At 39.1% G+C, this 22,182-nt stretch overlaps 2 protein-coding genes across 5 annotated transcripts in view; one reads left to right on the top strand and one right to left on the bottom strand.

The window, feature by feature from the left end:
• The window catches only part of CEBPZOS (CEBPZ opposite strand), a 39,212-nt gene that overhangs the window by 8,765 nt on the left and 8,265 nt on the right, over positions 1 to 22,182 (bottom strand). The window lies entirely within an intron of this gene.
• SULT6B1 (sulfotransferase family 6B member 1) lies at positions 6,772 to 21,919 on the top strand. Its single transcript, XM_043467684.1, has 7 exons — positions 6,772 to 7,000; positions 8,673 to 8,785; positions 11,157 to 11,246; positions 13,440 to 13,566; positions 16,775 to 16,869; positions 19,544 to 19,700; positions 21,789 to 21,919. The coding sequence occupies exons 1-7, from the start codon at positions 6,802 to 6,804 to the stop codon at positions 21,917 to 21,919; spliced, it is 912 nt and encodes a 303-aa protein (XP_043323619.1). The 5' UTR covers positions 6,772 to 6,801.

Raw genomic sequence — 22,182 nt, 5'->3', positions numbered from 1 at the left:
AAGGTAAATTTCAATCTTGAACTGCCCCAGAAGTAGAACATCTCTTGCTAAAGAAGAGGGTGGCAGTGGGGGAGAAAGCACAACATAATCTGAAGGGGCACCCCAAGGAAGATGGCACAGGAAGGGCCAGTTTCAGTTCAGTTCAGTCGCCCAGTTGTGTCCGACTCTTTGCAACCCCATGAATCGCAGCACGCCAGGCCTCCCTATCCATCACCAACTCCCGGAGTTTACTCAAACTCATGCCCATCGAGTCAGTGATGCCATCCAGCCATCTCATCCTCTGTCGTCCCCTTCTCCTCCTGCCCCCAATCCCTCCCAGCATCAGGGTCTTTTCCAATGTGTCAAATCTTCGCATGAGGTGGCCAAAGTATTGGAGTTTCAGCTTCAGCATCAGTCCTTCCAATGAACACCCAGGACTGATCTCCTTTAGGATGGACTGGTTGGATCTCCTTGCAGTCCAAGGGACTCTCAAGAGTCTTCTCCAACACCACAGTTCAAAAGCATCAATTCTTCTGCGCTCAGCTTTCTTCACAGTCCAACTCTCACATCCATACATGACCACTGGAAAAACCATAGCCTTGACCAGACAGACCTTTGTTGGCAAAGTAATGTCTCTGCTTTTTAATATGCTATCTAGGTTAGTCATAACTTTCCTCCCAAGGAGTACGCATCTTTTAATTTCATGGCTGCAATCACCATCTGCAGTGATTTTGCAGCCCAAAACAATAAAGTCTGACACTGTTTCCACTGTTTCCCCATCTATTTCCCATGAAGTGATGGGACCAGATGCCATGATCTTAGTTTTCTGAATGTTAAGCTTTAAGCCAACGTTTTCACTCTCCTCTTTCACTTTCATCAAGAGGCTTTTTAGTTCCTCTTCACTAGTTTACCTGTTTCTACCAATTGACCCAGCCTTGGGTCAATCGACACTTGGGAGCCCTCTGCTATCTAATCGCTGCTTTGCTCATCAGTCTTGATTTCAATCACCTTAGACTTTAAAAAAAAGTCACCTGTACTCTGGGTGGGTGGGAGTGTCTGTGTGTGTGTAAACTCATAGCCTGGGGCAAAAAATTAAAGCAAAAGAAGGTATGAGGGACCAGTCTTTTTAAACTGAAGGAAAGGAGCTTCATATAAACCTCCCAGACCCAGCAGAGGCAAGAGCCAGTACCATCTGAGAGGTCCAGCACCACTTGCCTCAGTCCTGGATGGATCAAGAATCTGAACAGGAAGCTGGGATTTTGCAGAACCAGAGGTCCACCTGCAATTGCATCATCTAATCCCGGTTATTCTGCAATCATGCATGCCAGACAATTAAGAGTCATGTAAGGTTGACAGGTTGCCCTGAGCTTAGGGGGACTAACAAAAATCAGACCTCACATTACCAATTCCAGACAGCTCCTAAATCTTCCTAATCACAGGCATTAGTATCAGATCAGGATCCAGTCACTTTTTTTTTTAATGTCACTTTTTTTTTTAATGTCACTGTTTGAATTAATGTCTTAAATTCTACCTTCCCTAGGAAAAAAAAGACTCTTCACAATATAAGAGATAATCCCACTAAGCCACTTGGCAAGGAGTCCAGTCTTACACCTTTTCTTTTTTTGGGAGGGAGATTCTAAAACACACAACGTTCCCACCTACACTGAATAACGTCCTATTATTATGTAAGGTAATAAGACCTTCAAGGGGTACTGCTGTATGGAAACAGAAAACCAGGACTTCCCTGGTGGTGCAGTGGATAGAAATCCACCTGTCAGTGCAGGGGACACGCGTTCAATCCCTAGTCCTAGAGGATCCTAGTCCAGGAGGATCCCACGTGCCATGGAGCAATGAAGCCTGTACGCCACAACTACTGAGCCCACGCTCTCGGGCCTGTGCTCCACAACAAGAGAAGTCACCGCAATGAGAAGCCCGTGCACCGCAGCTAGGGAGGAGCCCCCGCTCTCCACAGCCTGAGAGAGTCCGAGCACAACGAAGGCCCGGCACATTCAAAAATAAAAATAAAGATGAATAAATAAATAAATAAAAATTTTAAGAAGAAACAGAAAAATAGCAAGCTCAAATATTTTAATTTTACAAACTTAAAAAAAAAATCACAAATATAATGAAACCTAGCTACTCATTCTTAACTCTGAAGCCTCTTGGGTCAATTCTTTCCCTTTGGTAAAAAAGAGATGAAAACTTCCTCTCCCACATCCACCAGCTGCCTCACTGAGACACTTTCTGTTGACCGGTATAACTTCCTCAACCCTATGATGTACATGCTTTCCACATTTCTGAAATTGGAATGCATCTCACAATCAATGGATACATTTAATACTGTGTTTATCCCCAAATACTGTTATTGAATATAATGTTCTAGAATCCAAGGAATTTATTTCCCTTGTGGTCATAAAAATCCGTCTCCTTAGGAGGTAAGTTTTTTTTTCAGTGGAAAGTCCCGGGGCCTTGTTTCTCATAGCAGGTAAAGCAGGACGGGAAATGCGTTGGTACAGACAATTACACTGGGGCCTCTAACAGAGATCTTGCTGTAACCATCTGTCTGCCAGCGGATTCAGCTGCACTGCCTACATTCCTGTCCCAGCTCCTCAAATGTCTGACTCTACTTCCCTCCTATAAAACTCCAGTTAACCCACCTGCAAAATGGTAACAACAGTAACACTGATTTCATAGGGCTATTTAGTGAAGTTACATGAAATTGTTAGGGGAAGCACGCTGACTGAAACCGTCCACCCCAGCCAGGCACCGTAGTAACCGTTCCCATGAGTTGTTTTATGACAGGAGATCCTGGTAAGGAATACGGAACTAATAAGCCACCACCAACCGGAAGAGTTCAGGAAAGGTCAAAAGGAGATACCATGTGTCCATCCACTTCCCAGAATCCCTCTCGCTAGCATCCATCTTGGCTGAGCAATGCGTGCGCCACCAGGAAAAGACTCTGAGTCAGAATGATTGGCCAAAGACCACCCAGAAACTAATCCCATCACCATAAAACCCAAGACTGCGAGCTACGAGCTACGTGGCAGAGCAGTTCTTCTGGGTTGCCTTACCCTCCTGCTCTCCACCCGGGTGCCCTTTCCCAGTAAAATCTCTCATTTTGTCAGCACATGTGTCTCCTCAGACAATTTATTTCTGAGTGTTAGACAAGAGCCCAGTTTCAGGCCCTGGAAGGGGCCCCCCGCTTCCTACAACAAAATCATCCATGTAATGTTACCAGCTTGGCAGGATGTCTGCTACACACAGGTAATCAAGAATGTTGGGTATTATTTTAATTTATATATTGATATGAACGACTGTAGCAGCTGGGTAATGATGCACAACTAGGAGTTAACTTCTTCATTGTTAGCATGAGTTTAGAGAAAGGCAAATATGGTTTTTAAAAAATTATGTTCAAAAAAAAATTATGTTCATAGGGCTACAGGAAAAAAAAATGGAGGAAGAGTTAGGAGAAAGATTTGGAGAAGAGAATGGGAGAAAGAAGAAAAAAAAAAGCTCACTAGATGTTTATAGAAAGTCGACTTAAGAAGAAATCAATGAGAATACATTTTGACCCAGAAAGTATACTAGACAAGATGTATGCTAAACTGCTGAGACAAAGAGACTGCAAAAATCCAGTGGCTGACACAAGATAGGCAATTGTATTCTTGCACACACAGTTCAGGAAATTGGTTCTATGTAGGGTGGGTGATGGGATGGTGATCCACCACATGTTCAGTTCCTGTATCTCATTGGTCTACCATCCCCTAGAGGGCTGTTTTTGTCTGAATTAGCAAGTCTGGCTTACCAGGATCATGTCTGTCGCCCAGGTGTAGGAAAGGGGAGAGAGAAAAATTAGAGAACAATCAACTTTCTGTGTGCAGGTCCTGAACAAAAGTTTGCACACACTCCTTCCACTCAGCTCCCATGAGCCCCAGGGCCACACCAAGCTGCAAAGGAGGTGGGATAAGAGTCCAGTTCAATCAAAGGAAAAAGAAGAGAGTGTTGCTGGGGGAAAACTATGTCACAGAGAGTGAGCGTCTCACTTCAGGGACCTTGAACCAGCAGGACAAGAACTTAGAGGACGGGAGACACCATTATACTGCATGCTTCCCTTGACAAAGCATCTCCCTTCTAGGAATCATACGTATCTGTTGTCAAATAGGTCAGCTATTATTATCCCTCTTTTATATATACCTCTGAAGGTATATTATGAGTTCAAAATAGCACAACTAATCATCATCAAAAGGTGCACAAATACAAATGCTGGAGAGGGTGTGGGGAAAAGGAAACCCTCCTACCCTGTGGGTGAGAAGGGTGCAGCAACTATAGAGAAGAGTATGGAGTTTCCTTAAAGAAACAGAAATAGTTTCCATGTGATCCAGCCATCTCACTCCTGGGGGTATATCTGGAAAAAAGGAAAACTCTAATTTGAAAAGATAAGTGCACCCCGAAGTTCATAGTAGGACTACTTACAATAGCCAAGATGTGGAAGCAAACTAAGTGTCTATTGACAGGTGAATGGATGAAGAAGATGTGGTATATATATCATGGAATACTACTCATCCATAAAAGAATGAGCTATTGCTATCTGCAGCAACACTGATGGACCTAGAGATTATCATATTAAGTGAAGCAAATCAAAGACAAATATCACATGATATCACGTGTATGTGGAATCTAAGAAAATGGTACAAATGAACTTATTTACAAAACAGAAAGGAACTCACAGATATAGAAAAACAAACTTAGGGGGACTTCCCTGGTGGTCTGGTGGCTAAGACTTGGCACTCCAAATGCAGGGGGAGCCGGGTGGATCCCTGGTCAGGAAACTAGATCTCACATGCCACAGCTAAGATCAGCACAGTCAAATAAATTAATTAATTAAAAAAAAAAAAACTTATGGTTACCAAAGGGAAGAGGGGGAGGAGAGAGGGATAAATTAAGTGTTTGGGATTAGTATATACACACCACTATACACAAAGTGAACAAGGACCCTGTACAGCACAGAGAACTATATTCAGTATCTTGTAATAACCTATAACGGACAAGAATCTGAAAAAAGAATTGAATCACTTTGCTGTATACCTGAAACTAACACAACACTGTAAATCAACAATACTTCAATAAAACAAAATAAACAAACACAAGTAAGTGGTAGAGCTGAGATTCAAACTCAGGTCTGCAGTCTTCTAAGTCTACTGGCGGGAAATGACAGATACGAGTTGGATGCCTCTTTCCACCCCACTAACTCACTGGGCAATTCCATCAATTCCTTGTCACTGAAGGAGAGCAGGTTTTGCCATCTTACAACATGCCATGTTGGCATGAGGATAATTTTGAACTAAAGTGAAATCGCTCAGTCGTGTCCAACTCTTTTCAACCCCATGGACTGTAGTCTACCAGGTTCCACCGTCCATGGGATTTTCCAGGCAAGAATACTGGAGTGGGTTGCCATTTCCTTCTCCAGGAGATCTTCCCGACCCAGGGATTGAACCCGGGTCTCCTGCATTGTAGGCAGATGCTTTACCGTCTGAGCCACCAGGGCAGTCTTCAATTACCTGATGGCCTTTTGAATCTGCGTATTATAATGGAACACCCATTAAGTACATAATTTTGTTCATTTTTTCTCCTGTTGACCAGTCTTACATCAACTTAACATTGAACTAAAGGCAATTTAAAAACCCAACCAATTAAGGAAAAGTTCTTTACCTCTCCCTTTAATTACCTAAATTTACATTGGAAAGAAGGGCTGTACCAAGAAGATATCTATTACCTGGGATATATTTTTATCCAAAAACTCATCTGCAGAAGAGGGCAACCCTAGTTTTCCAAACATCTCCTCTGCCTTCCTCTGAGTGGCTTTCCTCCCCTTTGTATCCTCAAACCCCTACCCCTTTCCTAAACCCCTGTTAATAAACAGGATGTTATTTAAACCTCAATTACCTGAGGCTTTTTGAATCTGCGTGATGGAACACGCATTAAGTACATAATTTTGTTTGTTTTTTCTCCTGTTGATTGGTCTTACATCAATTTAATTATTAGACTAGGCAAAGAACATAAAAAGGAAAAAGGGGGAAATTTTACACCCTGCATCACACCATGGGGGCTTCTCTGATAGCTCAGTTGGTAAAGAATCCAGTTGCAATGCAGAAGACCCTGGTTGGATTCCTGGGTTGGGAAGATCCACTGGAGAAGGGATAGGCTACCTACTCCAGTATTCTTAGGCTTCCCTTGTAGTTCAGCTGGTAAAGAATCCGCCTGCAATGCGGGAGACCTGGGTTCGATCCCTGGATTGGGAAGATCCCTTGGAGAAGGGAAAGGCTACCCGTTCCAGAATTCTGGTCTGGAGAATTCCTTGGAGAGTCGGACACGACTGAGCAACTTTCACGTTCACTTCACTTCACCCCATGGAGGATGTATGTGTAAAACTATCAACCAAGGAGAGAGGTTTCCTACATAAATTGCTTTTTTGCTAATACTAAAACTGTATACCTGGTTGAATTAAATAACTATGTGTTAGACATTTAATATCTATTATTGTCTATTAAGAAAATCTACTCTTTCCTTGGGAGGGTTGCCTATAATGGTAATATAATCCACCTGTTGGGTAATATTCCCTGATCCTCAGCCCGTTTTGCACCTGTGGTGTGCCTTTTGTCAGAGGTGGGTATGCAAAAAGCCAGGGGTGGAGGTGGGTGAGAATTAAGTATTCCTTTCTCATGTGAATGGGAGGAGCCCTTTATTCCACCTCCTGAAAACCCCCATTAAAAGCTGCCACTGCCCCAGACAACCACAGAGCGGGTTCTTTAGCAGGGAGCCAGAATGACTGCTAATTCCAAATTTATTGACTACATTGATGAAGCTTTGGAAAAATCAAAAGAAACTGTACTATCTCACTTGTTTTTCACCTATCAGGGGATTCCTTATCCAGTCACCATGTGCACCTCAGAGACTTTCAAAGCCCTGGACGCCTTTGAAGACAGAAGCGATGACATAGTTCTAGCATCTTATCCAAAGTGTGGTAACTAACAAAACTTTTCTACAAGGGCACTTTTTCAGAGTGAGTAGGTGGGGAAGGTGAAAGGAGAAGGTGGGAGGAGGGCAGGTCATCTCATCTCTACGTGAAGCCAGAAAATGGAGAGGAGGGTAGCTATGGTGGATCAGAGCAGAGCCTGTAAAATCAGTAACTAGAACTGGTAGATTTAAAAACACCAGCGTCTGAGGGCTTCCCCGGTGGCCCAGTGTTAAAGAATCCACCTGTGATGCAGGAGACTCAGGTTCAATCCCTAGGTTGGAAAGATCCCCTGGAGGAGGGCACAGTAATCCACTCCAGTGTTCTTGCCTGGAGAATCCCATGGACAGAGGAGCCTGGCGGACTACAGTCCATGGGGTCACAAAGAGTCCGACCGAAACTACTGAGCTCGCATGCTGCAGTGTCTGAGGGAGGAGGTCTGTGTGAAAAGAACAGGATGGATGTTGAGTGTAGAAGGAGCTGTATGGTGGGGCTAGCAAACAGAAACAGGGCCTAGTTCCCATGGAGTACTCAGAGTAGCCAAGATGTTCATCTTGATTTTTGACTGAAGACAAACATGGGCTTGTCTATAAACATCTATGCCTTCCATGTACTAGGTTATTTTTCAGGATCAAACACCAATCCTCCTGTTTCTCAAGCCAGTTTTATAGTGGTCCTTCATCAGTGGAGGATAAGATGTCAAGAAACTAAACTACTCTACTTTATACCATCTACTTTTGATTTTTTTTTTCTTTTTGGCCACACCGGTTGGCATGTAGGATCTTAGTTCCCTGACCAGGGATCATACCTGCAACCCCACAGTGGAAGCGTGGAGTCTCAACCACTAGACCACAGGAAAGTCCTACTTTTGATCATTTTTAACTGTTATTCCATCTCTGTTTGTTAAAGCCAACTCCATTTCATATTTTCTTTTTAATTGATGCTGTATTTTTATAAAAATCAAAATTACACATTTCTGTAGAAAATATTCATTAATTTAAGGTAAAATATATGATACACAATAAACAACCATTTCTATAGTATAACATTATTCTGTAAAGAATATATTCTAGATTTTTAAAAAAGCAACTGCCTCTTTTTAAAGGAGAAATTTAAGAAACAAGATAATCTGATTTTTATACTGAAGTAAGTAAATGCTCTTTTCCATAAAACTCTGCTTCTTTCCACAGCCCAGGTTCTTTTCAATGCACAAGAACCAGTTGTACATATCAGGGAATTGTTGTAGGTTTTCTTTTCCTTTTTTTCTTTTTCTTAGGCTGTAACCTGGTCTGCAGATCTTGGTTCCCAGAAAGAAAGTAGTGAAAGTGAAGTCGCTCAGTTGTGCCCGACTCTTTGTGACCCCATGGACTGTAGCCTACCAGGTTCCTCAGTCCATGGGATTTTCCAGACAAGAATACTGGAGTGGGTTGCTATTTCCTTCTCCAGGGGATCTTCCTGACCCAGGGATCGAACCCGAGTCTTCCGCATTGTAGGCAGACGCTTTACCATCTGAGCCGATCAAACCTGGGCCCCCTCAAGCAGAAGCAGAGTCCTAACCACTGGACTGCCAGGGAATTCTCTCACTGTATATTTTAATTTTTATGATATGTATGTTTAAGTAACATGGTTTTATTATATCAACACTCCTTAATGAGCTTCGATTCTCTGATTTTTCTTACAGGTTCTAACTGGATTCTCCACATCATTAGTGAATTAATGTTTGCTGATTCTAAACAAAAGTATGAATACCCAGAATTCCCAGTTCTTGAATGTGGGGACCCAGAAAAATATCAGGTTGGTACAAAAGAGCCATGAAACTTAGAGCAAATTACTCTAGAAAATAGAATTGAGGGATTTTTTAGTTTTGAGTTCAGAAAATACAACACTAAATAATTCATTGTGTGCTTATCATATAATCCCAGCACTTTTCAGTAATTATCTCATTTTACTACAGAATCACCTTATCACTATTTACAAACGATTAAGTCATTAGTGTGTGTGTGTGAAGATAGTAACAGGTCATCCTACCTGTTATTATCTTATCCCATGTTATTACTCACCTTATCAATGTAACTAACTAGGGCCTGGATGTGAGGCAGGATGTTGTTCTCCCTGCCAGGAAGGACAAGAAAAAGGGGGAGGAAGGATTTGCCTCAAGATTTTGGTGCTTGGACAGAACAGGGGAGAGGAGGACCATCCACACTTAGACACACCAGAAACACATGTGGGAAGGGAAGACTGTATCCAACTGGAAACTGCATTCCCAGCAAAACTTACCAGAAGTGCTCACCAACAAAACTCCCAACAGGCAGACAGAACACAGTTACTAAAAATAAAGTCACTTGGGAGTTCAGAAAATTTCTGAAAAGAGATGGAGACACTTGCCAGGATGACAAATACAAACTTAAAAGTTGGATCCCAGTTGGAAGGAAACTTATTTCCATGGACTGGGCCAAAGTAACAGAAAAATATACTGTAAATGAGGTGTTCAGGGATTTCGGTTTTGAAGTCTTTTGATGTTTACGATTTATCAGAAATGTCTATTTTTCTCTTTGGGTATTTTTAAAAGCACTTTTTGCATTTTAATTGTCCCTTGTGGCTCAGCTGGTAAAGAATCCACCTACAATGCGGGAGACGTGGGTTCGATCCCTGGGTTGGGAAGATCCCCTGGAGAAGGGAAAGGTTACCCACTCGAGTATTCTGGCCTGGAGAATTCCATGGAGTCCATGGAAGAGTCGGACACAACTGAGTGACTTTCACTTTTCATATACAAAAATAGTTTTCTATGCAATGTGCCTTTTATTTTAAAACGGAAATAAGTGGAAAGATAAGCTTCATTTAATGGTTATTCACTTTATACAGAAAACTTTCCTAAAATATATATTTTTTTTCTTAAGATATATCTATATTTCGACTTTACACTGCTTACAGTTGGCTGTATCATGCATTTTCGTGAACATATAATTATACACTTACCTAGCTTTGTTACAATTAACCTCCATTTTCCCGCTGGATATTTTTCTAACCCTTTTAAGGAACTTTACCATTTCTCACATGTCTTAAAGAGATTTTTGGCCATGCAGTTTGGTGGAAATGGCACTCTATCACCTAATCTGAAAATTACTATCTGGGTGATTTTACACAAAGGACTTAAAACCTCAAAGTCTCTTGTTAATCCTTAAAATGGGGGTTACAATATCTACCTGAGAGGATTATTGTGAATGAATGTAAAAGTACTTCCAAAACTGGAATTAAGAACAATGACTACTAATCATCACTTGGGCTCATAGCATTGATTTTTAAAAATTTTAAGTCAGTTTTTGCTCCCTTGCTTGAGTTGGGATCTGTATTAACTTTTCACAGCACCATTGGCTATAAATGTCTAAATATAATTTCATTCCTTGAAATTATGACCAGCATAGAAAAAAACACTGAAAGCATTAGCCCACCACAGAACATACACTAAAGGTCTGATTTTGAGATAAAAGCCTTCACCCTATCTGATTAAACGGAGCTTCATTTTGTAAATTATCAGTAGAAGTAGATTACAAAAACAAAAAGAATCAATCACAGAGTCCTTATATTGACAAGAATTTCTCTCATAAGATATTTCTCAGATATTTAAGTGACTCTACACTTTCAGGTTCTGTTAGGATATTTGACTGCATGGAGTTTTGCTGGTTTAAGAAAAAAAAGATCTAGATGTTAAAAATGAATTTGGAGGAGCTATAGAAGACTTGAACATTTCTGTTAATGACTTTGAATGTAGAAAAGATCCACATTAAGTGAGAGAGTGAATTGCAGATTTTGAGCTGTCTTGAAGAAAATGATTTTGGGATGGCTGTGGGAAAACGTAAATTTTTCTAAAAAAAAAAAAAAGGACCAAAAAAAAAAAGACTGGGCAATGGAAAGCAGGACAGAAGAAGGAAGTTCGAAAGGAAGTTTTAAATTGCATATTTATTTGTGATTCTCCATTCCTCACTCCCCCACAAAGAAAACAGAAATAAAGAAAATCGAGAGAATGTGGAAGAGGAATAGACACAGTAATAGTAATGACTGAAACTACTCTTCAGGTACTAAACCTAGGAGTGATTCCCTACACACACACACACACACACACACACACACACACATAAGCTTTCACCTTATTGTTTATATTTTTAAGAGAATGAAACAGTTTCCATCACCAAGGATTTTGGCAACTCATCTCCATTACGACAAATTACCTGGGTCCATCTTCAAGAACAAAGCCAAGGTGAGTGTCCCCTCCACTGGTATTATAATGTGAAGTTCTTCATGTATAGATATTGGCTTTCTGAGGAAGAGTTTGCTACTCATCACAGAATTTTAATGAATAAAGTGTGCAGTTTGGTGTTTCTTTTGTTGTTGTTTCTTTCTTCAGATATATTGGCTATAGTTGCATTCAAATGAAATGTATTTTCAGCCAGGATATAAAACATATACATAAAGTAGCCCACCAGGCTCCACTGTCTATGGGATTTTCCAGGCAGGAATATTGGAGTGGGTTGCTATTTCCTTCTCCGGGGGATCTTCCCAACCCAGGGATCAAACCTGGGTCTTCTGTATTGCAGACGGATCCTTTACCGACTAAGCCACCAGGGAAGCCCCTAACCCCCGTTAGGTATTTGAATTCCACCAAGTGGCTGTCTGGACTACTCACATCTCCCATTACAAGGGACTCCTCTGTCCCCTCTGCTAGGTGTGGATGGCTCTGTAAAACAGTTTTTCTTTATACTGAGAATCTCCCAAATTGGAAGTACCACTTTAATCCATAATTTTCCCAGTTTAATGCAGTTCAGTAGAATCACAAACCTCAGTGATTCTTCCCACCACCCCCCCCAATTATTCCATAAGACACAGAGCTAAAAAAAAAAAAAAAAAAGACACAGAGCTAAAGTAATGTATAGAGCACTTGGATTTGGAGCAAGCAGCCTTTTGAACAAAGCTTTCCTTTCACAAGAAAGCAGGGCAAGAAATGAATGACAGTTGAGGTAAGAAGTTGATACTGAGATTTTATCCATATACTCCAGCCTGCTGGCCCTCACCATGCTAACTTATGGCTTTGCAAAATTATAAATTGCTATGAGCCAGAGAGATTCCTGAGTGGTAATCAGAGCCCCAAATATAAGACCCTCAAGTGGCAAGAATCTGCTGTATTTGGATTGCAGAGTTTTAGATCTCTGCCCCCAAAGACATAGCCGAGCACATTCATCTCTATTCAGTTGTATCCTACTACCGTCAGTTCACGTCTTTAGATTGATGATGTGTTCTGAAATCCAGACTCCCTCTCACTTTCATGCCATCTACAAATTTGATAAATGGAGCTTCTATATCTTAACCTGAAATCCTCATTAAAATGTTGATGATGGTCTAGTCAGGACAGTTTTATTAAAAATCTCTGGGCAGTTTTACGTTAGTTTTTCAGCCTCCTCTGCATCAGTTTTATGTGCTTAAATGTTTCTGCTGCCGTCATGCCTTCTTCCATTTGCAGAGGAATTCATAAGCAACAAATCTACTAATTTAAGAACTATGTCCAAGAAAAAACTGCCATTAGAAATGACTTTTTCTTAGAGAACCCGTGTTGCCCCCTAGTGGTTATTACTTCCTTTTTTATGTGGCCACAAGTCATCTATTTAGTCAGTTCCAAAAACATCTCCAAAATGGAGGTCATTTTGTACTTTGCAAACCCCACACTTTCCTCTTTCCGAAAGGGAAATGCTACCTGCCTGTTTGCAGTCCTCCGAACCTCTTGTATGCTGTCTCCAATTCCTTCAAGGTCACTAACTGTGCTCAGTAATAATGTATTCCACAATATTCTCAGTTCTTTAAAGGGAAATTTTCTGGCCAGAGGGCCCAAAGCCACTTGGAGTGGCCAAGTGGTCTGCAATTTAGTGGTTTTTCTTGGGTTTCAGTTTGCTCTTTACAACATTTATTTCACACTTTTCATTCAGAAAAATGAATCTGTGCCTCATCAGAGAAGGCAGACATAACACTGAAATTCAGAGGTTCTGTTTCCTCCACATCACCCATCATACCTCCAACCTGTCCTTCGTTGATCCTCTCCCATGAAACTCTAAACATTATTTTTGTTTTCCTTAACATTATTTTGTTATTTTTAATTTTGGGGTGGTTTAACTTTTCAGACCATGCTCTTGTGAGCCTGCTCTTCATTCCTTTTTACATGATCTACATATGACATTTCACTGTCTCAGTTTGTTAGCAAAAATTCAATGTTACAATATCAATCTTCTTTTTCTTCTTTCTTTCCCCCTTTTCCCCAGGCTTTCTTATCTGTCACTTCCTGTTTCTCAATTTCTTTCTTTCTTTCTACCTCAACAAAATCAGGTAGTATATAAAAGGACACAATGCTCATGCTTTCAGTTTTCCAAAGTTCAATGCTTAAACCTAGATAACTTTCTCTCTCCAGATACTGGTGATATTTCGAAACCCTAAAGACACAGCAGTATCTTTTTTCCATTTCCACAATGATGTTCCTGATATTCCAAGCTATGGCTCTTGGGATGACTTCTTCAGACAGTTCATGAAAGGACAAGGTATGGCTGTTGGTAAAAGAATCCTTCTTACTTCAACAGATGATCACAGAAATACAAAAATTCAAATGTGTTTTAGGATAAAGAAAGAAATAACAAGGCCCTACTGTATAGAACAGGGAACTACATTTAATATATTGTAACAACCTACAACAAAAAAGAATATGAAAAAAGACTACATATTTGTGTGTATATATACAACTGATTTACTACACTGTACACCAGAAACTAACATAACATTGCAAATCAACTATACTTCAATTAAAAAATTAATAAATTTAAAAAAGAAAGAAAAAATAAATTAAGGCAGATCCAGGAACCACAATGTTACTTTTAAATAAAGCTTTCTGGGCATCAAACAATACATTACTGTTTTTAAAAATAATTTGGACAATTCATATGTTGAGGATGAAAGTTAAATAGCCATAGAACAGACATGGGACAAAAAGGCCTATAATAGTCATATACAGAAAGCATTTCAAATTCACTTCCCACAAGTCTCTGTATAGCACAATGATAAAAGCCAAAAAAGAACAAAACCATGACAATGAGCTGCCACACCTAAGATACTTGTTTGCCAGAAAGCAACTAAGGTTTTGTTAGATCATGTTGATGTTTTTACCTCTGGTTACCTCTGATAACTATGCTTATCAAACCATAATTTCATAAGTGCCTACAAATGCTCCAGCTGCCAAACTAGGTATTATATACACATATCTCATTTAAGACCATAACAACTATGAATAAGGCATTATTAACTATAAAAAATTCAAATCACTTGCCAACGGTCTCAGTACTTGTATGTGGCAGCAACTCTACTTCCCTTGGTATAGTGGCCAGAGGTGAATAAATGTCTGTTTTTAGTAGTGGCTCTGTTGAGGGCTTACAGTGTAGTAGAAGGAAGAATTAATGCCAGATGACCATAGAGTTGCTACCAGGTCCCTCTAAAAGGACCACATTTAAAGGGGATCAGCATAGCAATGCAACACTATCCCGTATGAATAGACACTGGGTACAGTACTGAGTCCTTAGCAAAGATTAAGTCTTGGGATTGGGGTGTAGGAGAGAAAAAGAAAGTCTACAGAAGGTGCTTATGAAGCACTGGCAGGAAAGATTTGGCTTGTTTAGTAACTGCTCACTAAGACCAGATGGAGGCAGTTAAGGCACATCTAAAACATTATACTCCATTGATATAACACAAGAGAACATTCAGTGGTGGAAAAACTCATCATCATTGGGACAATCTATTTTAGGGACTCTTTGTTGCTTTTCTGTCCTTTTAGTCTAATCATCTGATTGACAATGATAAAAAGTGGCACTGATATTAATAACTTGGATGGATTTTCTGCCTTGTAAACTTGTTATGGTCAACTTACAGAGAAAGGCAGCTGAGTGTACTGCAAACGTACAGGATGTAGAATGAGAAGGCCTGGATTGGGCTTCATCACCTATTACTATGTTTTAGTAATTAACACTAGATAGAATAAAATAGCTACAATTTATTGAGCACTTACCACATGCCAGGCACTATATGCTACTTCTACCACACATTATTTTAATTTTCATAATAACCAAATGAGGATAATACTATTATTATCACCATGTTACAAAGGAGAAAATAGAGGCACAGAAAGGCTCTAAACTTTGATTTCCTTAGTTGTAAAGAGAAAATAAGAATACCTGACCTATGAGAGGTAACACAGTATTGTATTTTGCTTGGTTGCATTAGCTCTGGGGTCAAACTAACATTAAAAGATGTCAATTAAAAAAAAAAGATGTCAGTAACACAGAACTTATTATGCAGCCTTAAAGTGGTTACTTAGCTCCTCTGGGTTTCTAATTCTCCATCAATAAAATGGGTATAAAATTGTACCTATCATACTGGATTGCTTTAAAAAGCGAAAGATGAAATGTATGCATATCAATAAAACATTTGGAAAAGCAGAAAACCCCACCACAGTGGCATAAACAGATCAGGTTTTATTTTCCTCACTTAACTAAGAAGTCTGGAGATAGCAACTGACCCAGTAGCCCAGTACTGTTGGGTCAGCAGCTCTGACGTTCCCTGGGCCCCTCTGTCGTGCTTTTTGCCACATTCTCTCAAGTTGTCCACTGTCCCTCTGAGCATCACCTTCAGATCACGAAGAAGGCTCATCGTGACAGGAATAATTGTTCTAGAAACCTTCCAGCAGACCCCTGCTTGTGTCTCACTGGCTAGGACTACTTCATGTGACCAACCATAGTCCTAAGGGAGGCAGAAAGTGAGAAACAGATTCTCTGACTAGCTTAGACCCAACAGTCAGGATTTGGTTTGCAAAAAAGAAGGGAGTATACTATATTTGGGGCAGGAAATTTACAGTATTTTGCACAACAAATAAAACATGTAGAAATTGCCTGGCTCAAATCATGATAATTATGACAATATTATTATTACTAATAATGTTTATATTGGCTAATATTTGTTGAGTGGGTATTATTAATCAGGCACTGTTTTAAGCATTTGACATGTGTTAATTCACTTAAAATTCACAACAACCCCACTTTACAGATGAGGAAACTAAGGTACAAAGAGGTTCAGGGAGTTTCTCAAAGGCACACAGCTGTCTAGATCTTCACTGTCCAATATGGTAGCCACTAGCCACATGTGGAAATTGATCATTTGAAATGTGACTAGTGCAAGTGAAGAGCTAAATTTTAAATTTTATTTTAATTCAAAATTTATATTTTAAGACAATCAATTCAGTTGCTGGAAACTTTAAAGTAAGTTTGGTGTGACTGTGTGAATCTGTTTTTTCAACTATAAAGTTGGCTTGCATGACATTTTTATTGGACAATGCTAGTCTAGATAACATGTCTCATCATTTCTTTCTGACATTATATCTGTTGGTTTTCAAGTATCATTCACTATTTCTGAATTACTTCATTCACCTAAATGTTCATGAAAATTTGTAGTTCTTGTGAAACCATTTTTACAACTTGCTTAGTTGTACTACTGTTCCTGAAAATAAGAAATGAGAAAATCTGACATTAGGACTGATTTATGTCAGTTCTTTTGGAGCAGGGATTTGTAATCTTATAGTCTTGTTTGATCATATACACATACATATAGTTTATATTTTAGGGTATACATTAACCATTTTATCCTCATTCTATCATTTTAACCTCAATTACTTAAAATTTCTTAAGAAGTTTTTTTCCCCTGTATTTTTAGTTTCCTGGGGAAGCTATTTTGATTTTGCAATTAATTGGAACAAACATCTTGATGATGAAAATGTTATGTTCATATTATATGAAGACCTGAGAGAGGTGAGATTATGATTATTCGTATTATATAGCAAGATTTACTATAAATGACAACATAGAACATTTATTCATAATGTCTGTATGAACAAACAGTATACTCAATTTTAAAAATATTCCATATATGTGATACAGTAGTAGGGGAAAAAAACAATGTATATGTGTTTAGATTGTTTATTTAATAGAAATAAAATAATTCTTAGGAACTTACTACTAACAGTGACTGCCTTTTTTCCCCCCTCTGTGATAGATAGTCCAAATTAGGAATGGCAGAAATGATAGGTCTCTATTGAGGTTTGACTGAAAATGCTTTTGGCTGTGAATTAATTTTTCCATATAATGTTTTTAAAAACTGCTTCTTCACAAATATTTAGTGAGTTCAGCACTGTTTCAGGCCTTTGTAATTTATCAGTGAACAGACTAAAGTTGACTACATGGGAGAAGCTTACATTCTAGCTGGAGAAGGTGGGGAGACAGAATGATAAACAATAAATACAATAAAAATTTTAAATGTATATAATATGTGAGAATGAAGAAACAGCACAGCCGATTAAGGAAAACTAGAAATCCCCAAGGGTGGGGGGGTTGGGATAGTGGACAAATCTCAGCATGAAATAGGATGGTCAGTGGGAACCTCATGGAAGGCATGTGACATGAACCAAGATCTGAGGGAGATGAGAGGGTGAGTCAAGTAGGTAACCAGAGTAACAGCTTTCCAGGCAGAGAAGACCAACTGGAGCAAAGGCCCTGAGGTAGGAGTGTTCCTGGAAGGTTAAGGAATGGAAAGGAGCAGATGTGGTTGGTTGGAGGGATGAACCAGAAGTGACTAACCGATGAGGACAGGCGCAAGGGGGTGGAGTGGAGTATGAGAAATGCAGTGGCAGACCATTGAAATACTTTGCTTTTCACTGAGTGAAATGGGAAATCATTGTAGGATTTCGAGCAGAAGAGTGGTAGGAATTGATGTGTTTTTAACAGGATCATTCTGTCTGGTGCGTGAGAATATATTAGAGAGAAGGAAAGAGGATCCAGGGAAACCCATGAGGACGTTATTGCTCTAGTCCAGGCAATGGAAGGAAGATGGTGGCTCAGACCTGAGGGGGCCATGGAGGGGAAGAGAAGAGGTTGAATTCTGAACTTACATTGAAGGAAAAACCAATAGGATTTGTTGCTGGACTGGATGAGGGAAAGAGTAATGAGAAAAAAAGAGAAGTCAAATGAGACCCCAGTGTCATTGGTCCAACCAACTGGGAGGACTGAGCTGTCACCATGCGAGTAGGAGACGGCAGCAGGTGAAGCAGGATTGTGAGGAAGCCAGGGATCTGGTTTTAAACACCAGAAGGCTAAGATGTTTATCAGTCACCCAAATGGAGAGGCCAAGTAGGCAGTTAGGTATTGAAGTCTTAAATGCAGAAAGAGTTCTGAGCTACAGATGTAAATCTGGCCCACAGATGACATTTAAAGCCATGAGACTACATATCTAATATGTAAGCATATGGACAGAGACGTTGACCAAGAACTGAGCCTTGCAGCCCTCCAACATGAAAAGTTTGAACAAAAAGGGAGGAGTCGGCAAAGGCGACTAAGGAGTAGCTAAAGACATAGGATGGAAACCAGAGTCCTGGAGCTCCAGGGAAGAAAGTATGTTAAAGGAGAAGAGACTCAAATGCTCTCTAACTGAATTGAGTCTTTAACACTACTTTCTCCTGAGATTCTTATATTAAAAAAAAAAAAAGTGTAATTGAACTCATCCCTTCTGTTTATGGTGTGTACATATATATATAACATGAAAGAACATACTAATGTAGTCTTTTCCCCTTCTCATCTAGAATGTTCCTAAAAAAACTTGTGATTCATGGGATGTTAGCGTTGTCCCAAATGTTAATCATTCTTTCCTGCAGTTGGTAGAAGGCTGCCTGTTCAAATTGACTTGCGGACTGCTGTAGTATATAGCCTGCTCCTTTGGGAAATTCACATTGCACACTGGCATAGTAAAGATTGACAGATTCTACAAACAAACAAACAAAACCTTACTTTTACTAATCCAAAGCTTCCACACTTATTTGACCGCAACCCTTAACCCTCTTTCCCCCCATGAAACATCTATAAGCACCTTGAAATACATTAATGTTTTGTAGAATACAGTTTAAGAAACTGTTCTAGAAGATTAAATCTCCATTGGTCAATGATACTGTTGAGAAAGTTGATGATACTTACAAAGGTATTAAGTGATATATTCCAAGACTCATTCTAGCGTTTATGATTCTAAAAATGAGTCTTTCTTGATAGAATTACATGTTAGCTACAAACAGGATTTAGAAGAAAAGAGAATTTGAATGAGCACATACAAATATATTAATTTCCTCAGCTGGTTTAGATTGGTGCTTTTTAACAAAATGAATGTCATCTTAGATAAAATTCTACCCTACTATTGAATGCTTACTGTCACTATCTATACCCTGAATAGTTCAATAAGTCAGAAATTGAAACTACAAAGTAAAATCAGTACAGAGTATCTTAAAGGGAAGTTTCAAATATTTATACTGAAGTATCAAAGTAAGAGATAGAAAGGGACAGCTGAATTAGAGAGTTAGGCTTAAAATGCATTCTAAGAAGCCTGTCTTGGCCTGGGGCACAATTCCCACAGAAAGAAGTTTATCCTCTAAAATTTTGTTTTCAGAATCTGGCCACTGGAATAAAACGAATTGCTGAGTTCTTAGGATTCTCTCCATCTGGGGAGCAGATTCAAACTATTTCGGCACAGAGTACCTTCCACGCCATGCGAGCAAAATCCCAGGAAACACACGGTGCCGTGGGCCCGTTCCTGTTCCGCAAAGGTAAAGCCGCCTTGATATCTGAGCCATCCATCCGTCTGCACATAACAGGCAATTCAAACAACTTTATGTTGAAGAAGACAGGATTTTCTTTGTCTCTTCCTCAACAAGAAGTCTAACATAGATCAGAGCTGGAACTGGTAACTCCACGCTATGTTATAGAGTACTAAGCTCCTCCCAACTTTCTCTTGCCACCTGCTGATAAAAGGAGAGCAGCTAGAGCTCCTGAATTACAATAAAGTTAAAGGGTTATTTTATTCAAATAAAAAGGAAGTGGCAAGAGAATCACATGCATTTGCTGAGAGAGCCCCCTTTATAGAACTTTGTGGGGAGCCTCACTCAATAGCCTACATCTCATTGGTCACTTCTCACGGTGCTGTTGGTTGGAAAATGTAATTTTTTAAAAAGGTGGGTGTGTTATTACTCAATTAAAATCAAAGTTTTTTTTTTTTTAAGTCAAAGTTTTATTAATAAAGGAGAAGGAGAAAATGAGTGTTGGATAGGCAACCAGCTATCTCTGACACTGATGATTTTACTAAATTTCATTAAACTATTCTAATTTCTTATGCAAATTTATGATAATATAGCCCAAGGGTTGTCAGTTTTCTTTTTTATTGCATATATAATGAAAGTATAATGTGATTTAGAGGCAGCACATATAACAACTATCACTTATTAGGCATGCATCATGTGTTAGGCACTTTGCTGGGCTTAAATTTTATAGCAAAAAGATATTAAATCCTTAATTTTACAATATGGGCATCAAGACTCAGAGATATTAATTGACCCTTTGTCACAAAGCTAATTGGGCTTCCTAGGTGGTGCTAGTGGTGAAGAACCCAACTGCTAATGCAGGAGACTAAGAGATTCAGATTCAATCCCTGGGTCAGGAAGATCCCCTGGAAGAGGGCATTGCAACCCACTCCAGTATTCTTGCCTGAAGAATCCCATGAACAGAGGAGCCTGGTGGGCTACAGTCAATAGGGTTGCACAGAATCAGATACCACTGAAGCAACTTACCATGCACACACAAAGCTAATTAGTGAAACAGGATACAGATGTAGGTCTACTTGATTCTACTATACTTTGTCAAATGAAGACTCATTTTAAAAAATCCACTGTGAATGCAACATTGTATATAAATCTGGCTTTGGTTTGCATTCTGACTTTAACTCTGCTTTTTTTTTTTTAACTCTGCTTTTTTATGCCTTATTTTATTAGCTTTAAGAAGAGGGGAAAAATAAAACCTTTCTATATGTTGTTAATCAAATACTCCAAAATTGAAAAAATTCTAAAAGTAGTGATTTTAAAATATTACATTATTCCATGTAGAAAATTCAGAAAGTACAGAAAGATATGAAAAATTACTAAAAATCATCCACATTTTTCCCACCAGAGGCAGGTTTGACTTTTTAACATACTTCTTCCAGCCTTATTCTGTGATGTTTCACATAGTTGATGACATTTGTAAAGAGTTTTTTTTATTCCCTTCATATATGTAAGCATTTCCTCACATCATTAAAACTACTTTATAAATATACATTTCATTGGCTATGCAACAAGGAGCTTAACAACTTCAACCCAAATCATCAAAAGAGCCTAAGGAAAAAAGTAACTACTTTTAAAAGCACATAAGAAAAACATATCTCAATCTCAGGCAAAATAATAATTTTTTGCAAAATTTTCAGCACTTGGAGACTTAACCAAAAGCTGCTATAAAATATTAATTTATCTTCTCAGTGGGTATTTAAAGTATTAAAGACTTTAGAGAGAAAAAAATGATTCTAAAAAAGTGGTATTTTGGTCCTAGGTGTTGGGAGAGGGGTCGGGATGGGAGGTCACTGAGGTCAAGGGCCCCCTTAGTGACACTGAAGAAGCACATCACCTACCACACCACACCACACCAATGGGGAAGCCCAAGCGGATCTTGCTAACTTTACAAGAAAACTTACATTAGTTTTTTAAGACTGTGTAATTTTTTTTCACGTGTCCATTTCACATTTCAAAGTGAAACTCTACACTGAGAAATGATAAAATCAAGATGAAATAACAGGTGTCTAAGTCTACTGTTTTTGTGTGTGTGTGTTGTAGGTGAAGTTGGTGATTGGAAAAGCCTGTTCAGTGAAACTCAGAACCAGGAAATGGATGAAAAATTCAAAGAGTGCTTAGCTGACACTGCCCTGGGAACAAAGTTGAAGTATAACTCATACTGCCAGCCTTGATTCTGGTCAACTCAGCTTATTTTCCTTAATAATAACTGAATTTAAATATTAATAAGTACATAATAATCTAATCAATAATGATAATTAAAAACATCCAGACATAAACAATCTGTTTAATAATGAAAACAAATGAAAATTTTGAGCACAAACTTAAGTTTGTTCACTTTTTACAGAAAGATACTTTAGCCATCCAAAAGGGATGCTGTATTTAATGATGTATCCTGGAGTTTTAACTTCTTTCATGCTCTGGGTTCACACAAGAC

The sequence above is a fragment of the Cervus canadensis genome, chromosome 5 (genome assembly GCF_019320065.1).
Source record: "Cervus canadensis isolate Bull #8, Minnesota chromosome 5, ASM1932006v1, whole genome shotgun sequence".
Classification (NCBI taxonomy): Eukaryota; Metazoa; Chordata; class Mammalia; order Artiodactyla; family Cervidae; genus Cervus; species Cervus canadensis.
The sequence above is the reverse complement of the archived record's forward strand: the minus strand, read 5'-3'. Positions and strand labels throughout refer to the sequence as shown.

Bases quoted from the DNA above. Each gene is read 5' to 3' on its own strand.
- SULT6B1 (XM_043467684.1), top strand. From the start codon at position 6,802: ATGACTGCTAATTCCAAATTTATTGACTACATTGATGAAGCTTTGGAA. The intron at 7,001-8,672 runs GTAACTAACAAA...TTTTTCTTACAG, and splicing joins AGCATCTTATCCAAAGTGTG to GTTCTAACTGGATTCTCCAC. The intron at 16,870-19,543 runs GTGAGATTATGA...TTTTGTTTTCAG, and splicing joins TATATGAAGACCTGAGAGAG to AATCTGGCCACTGGAATAAA.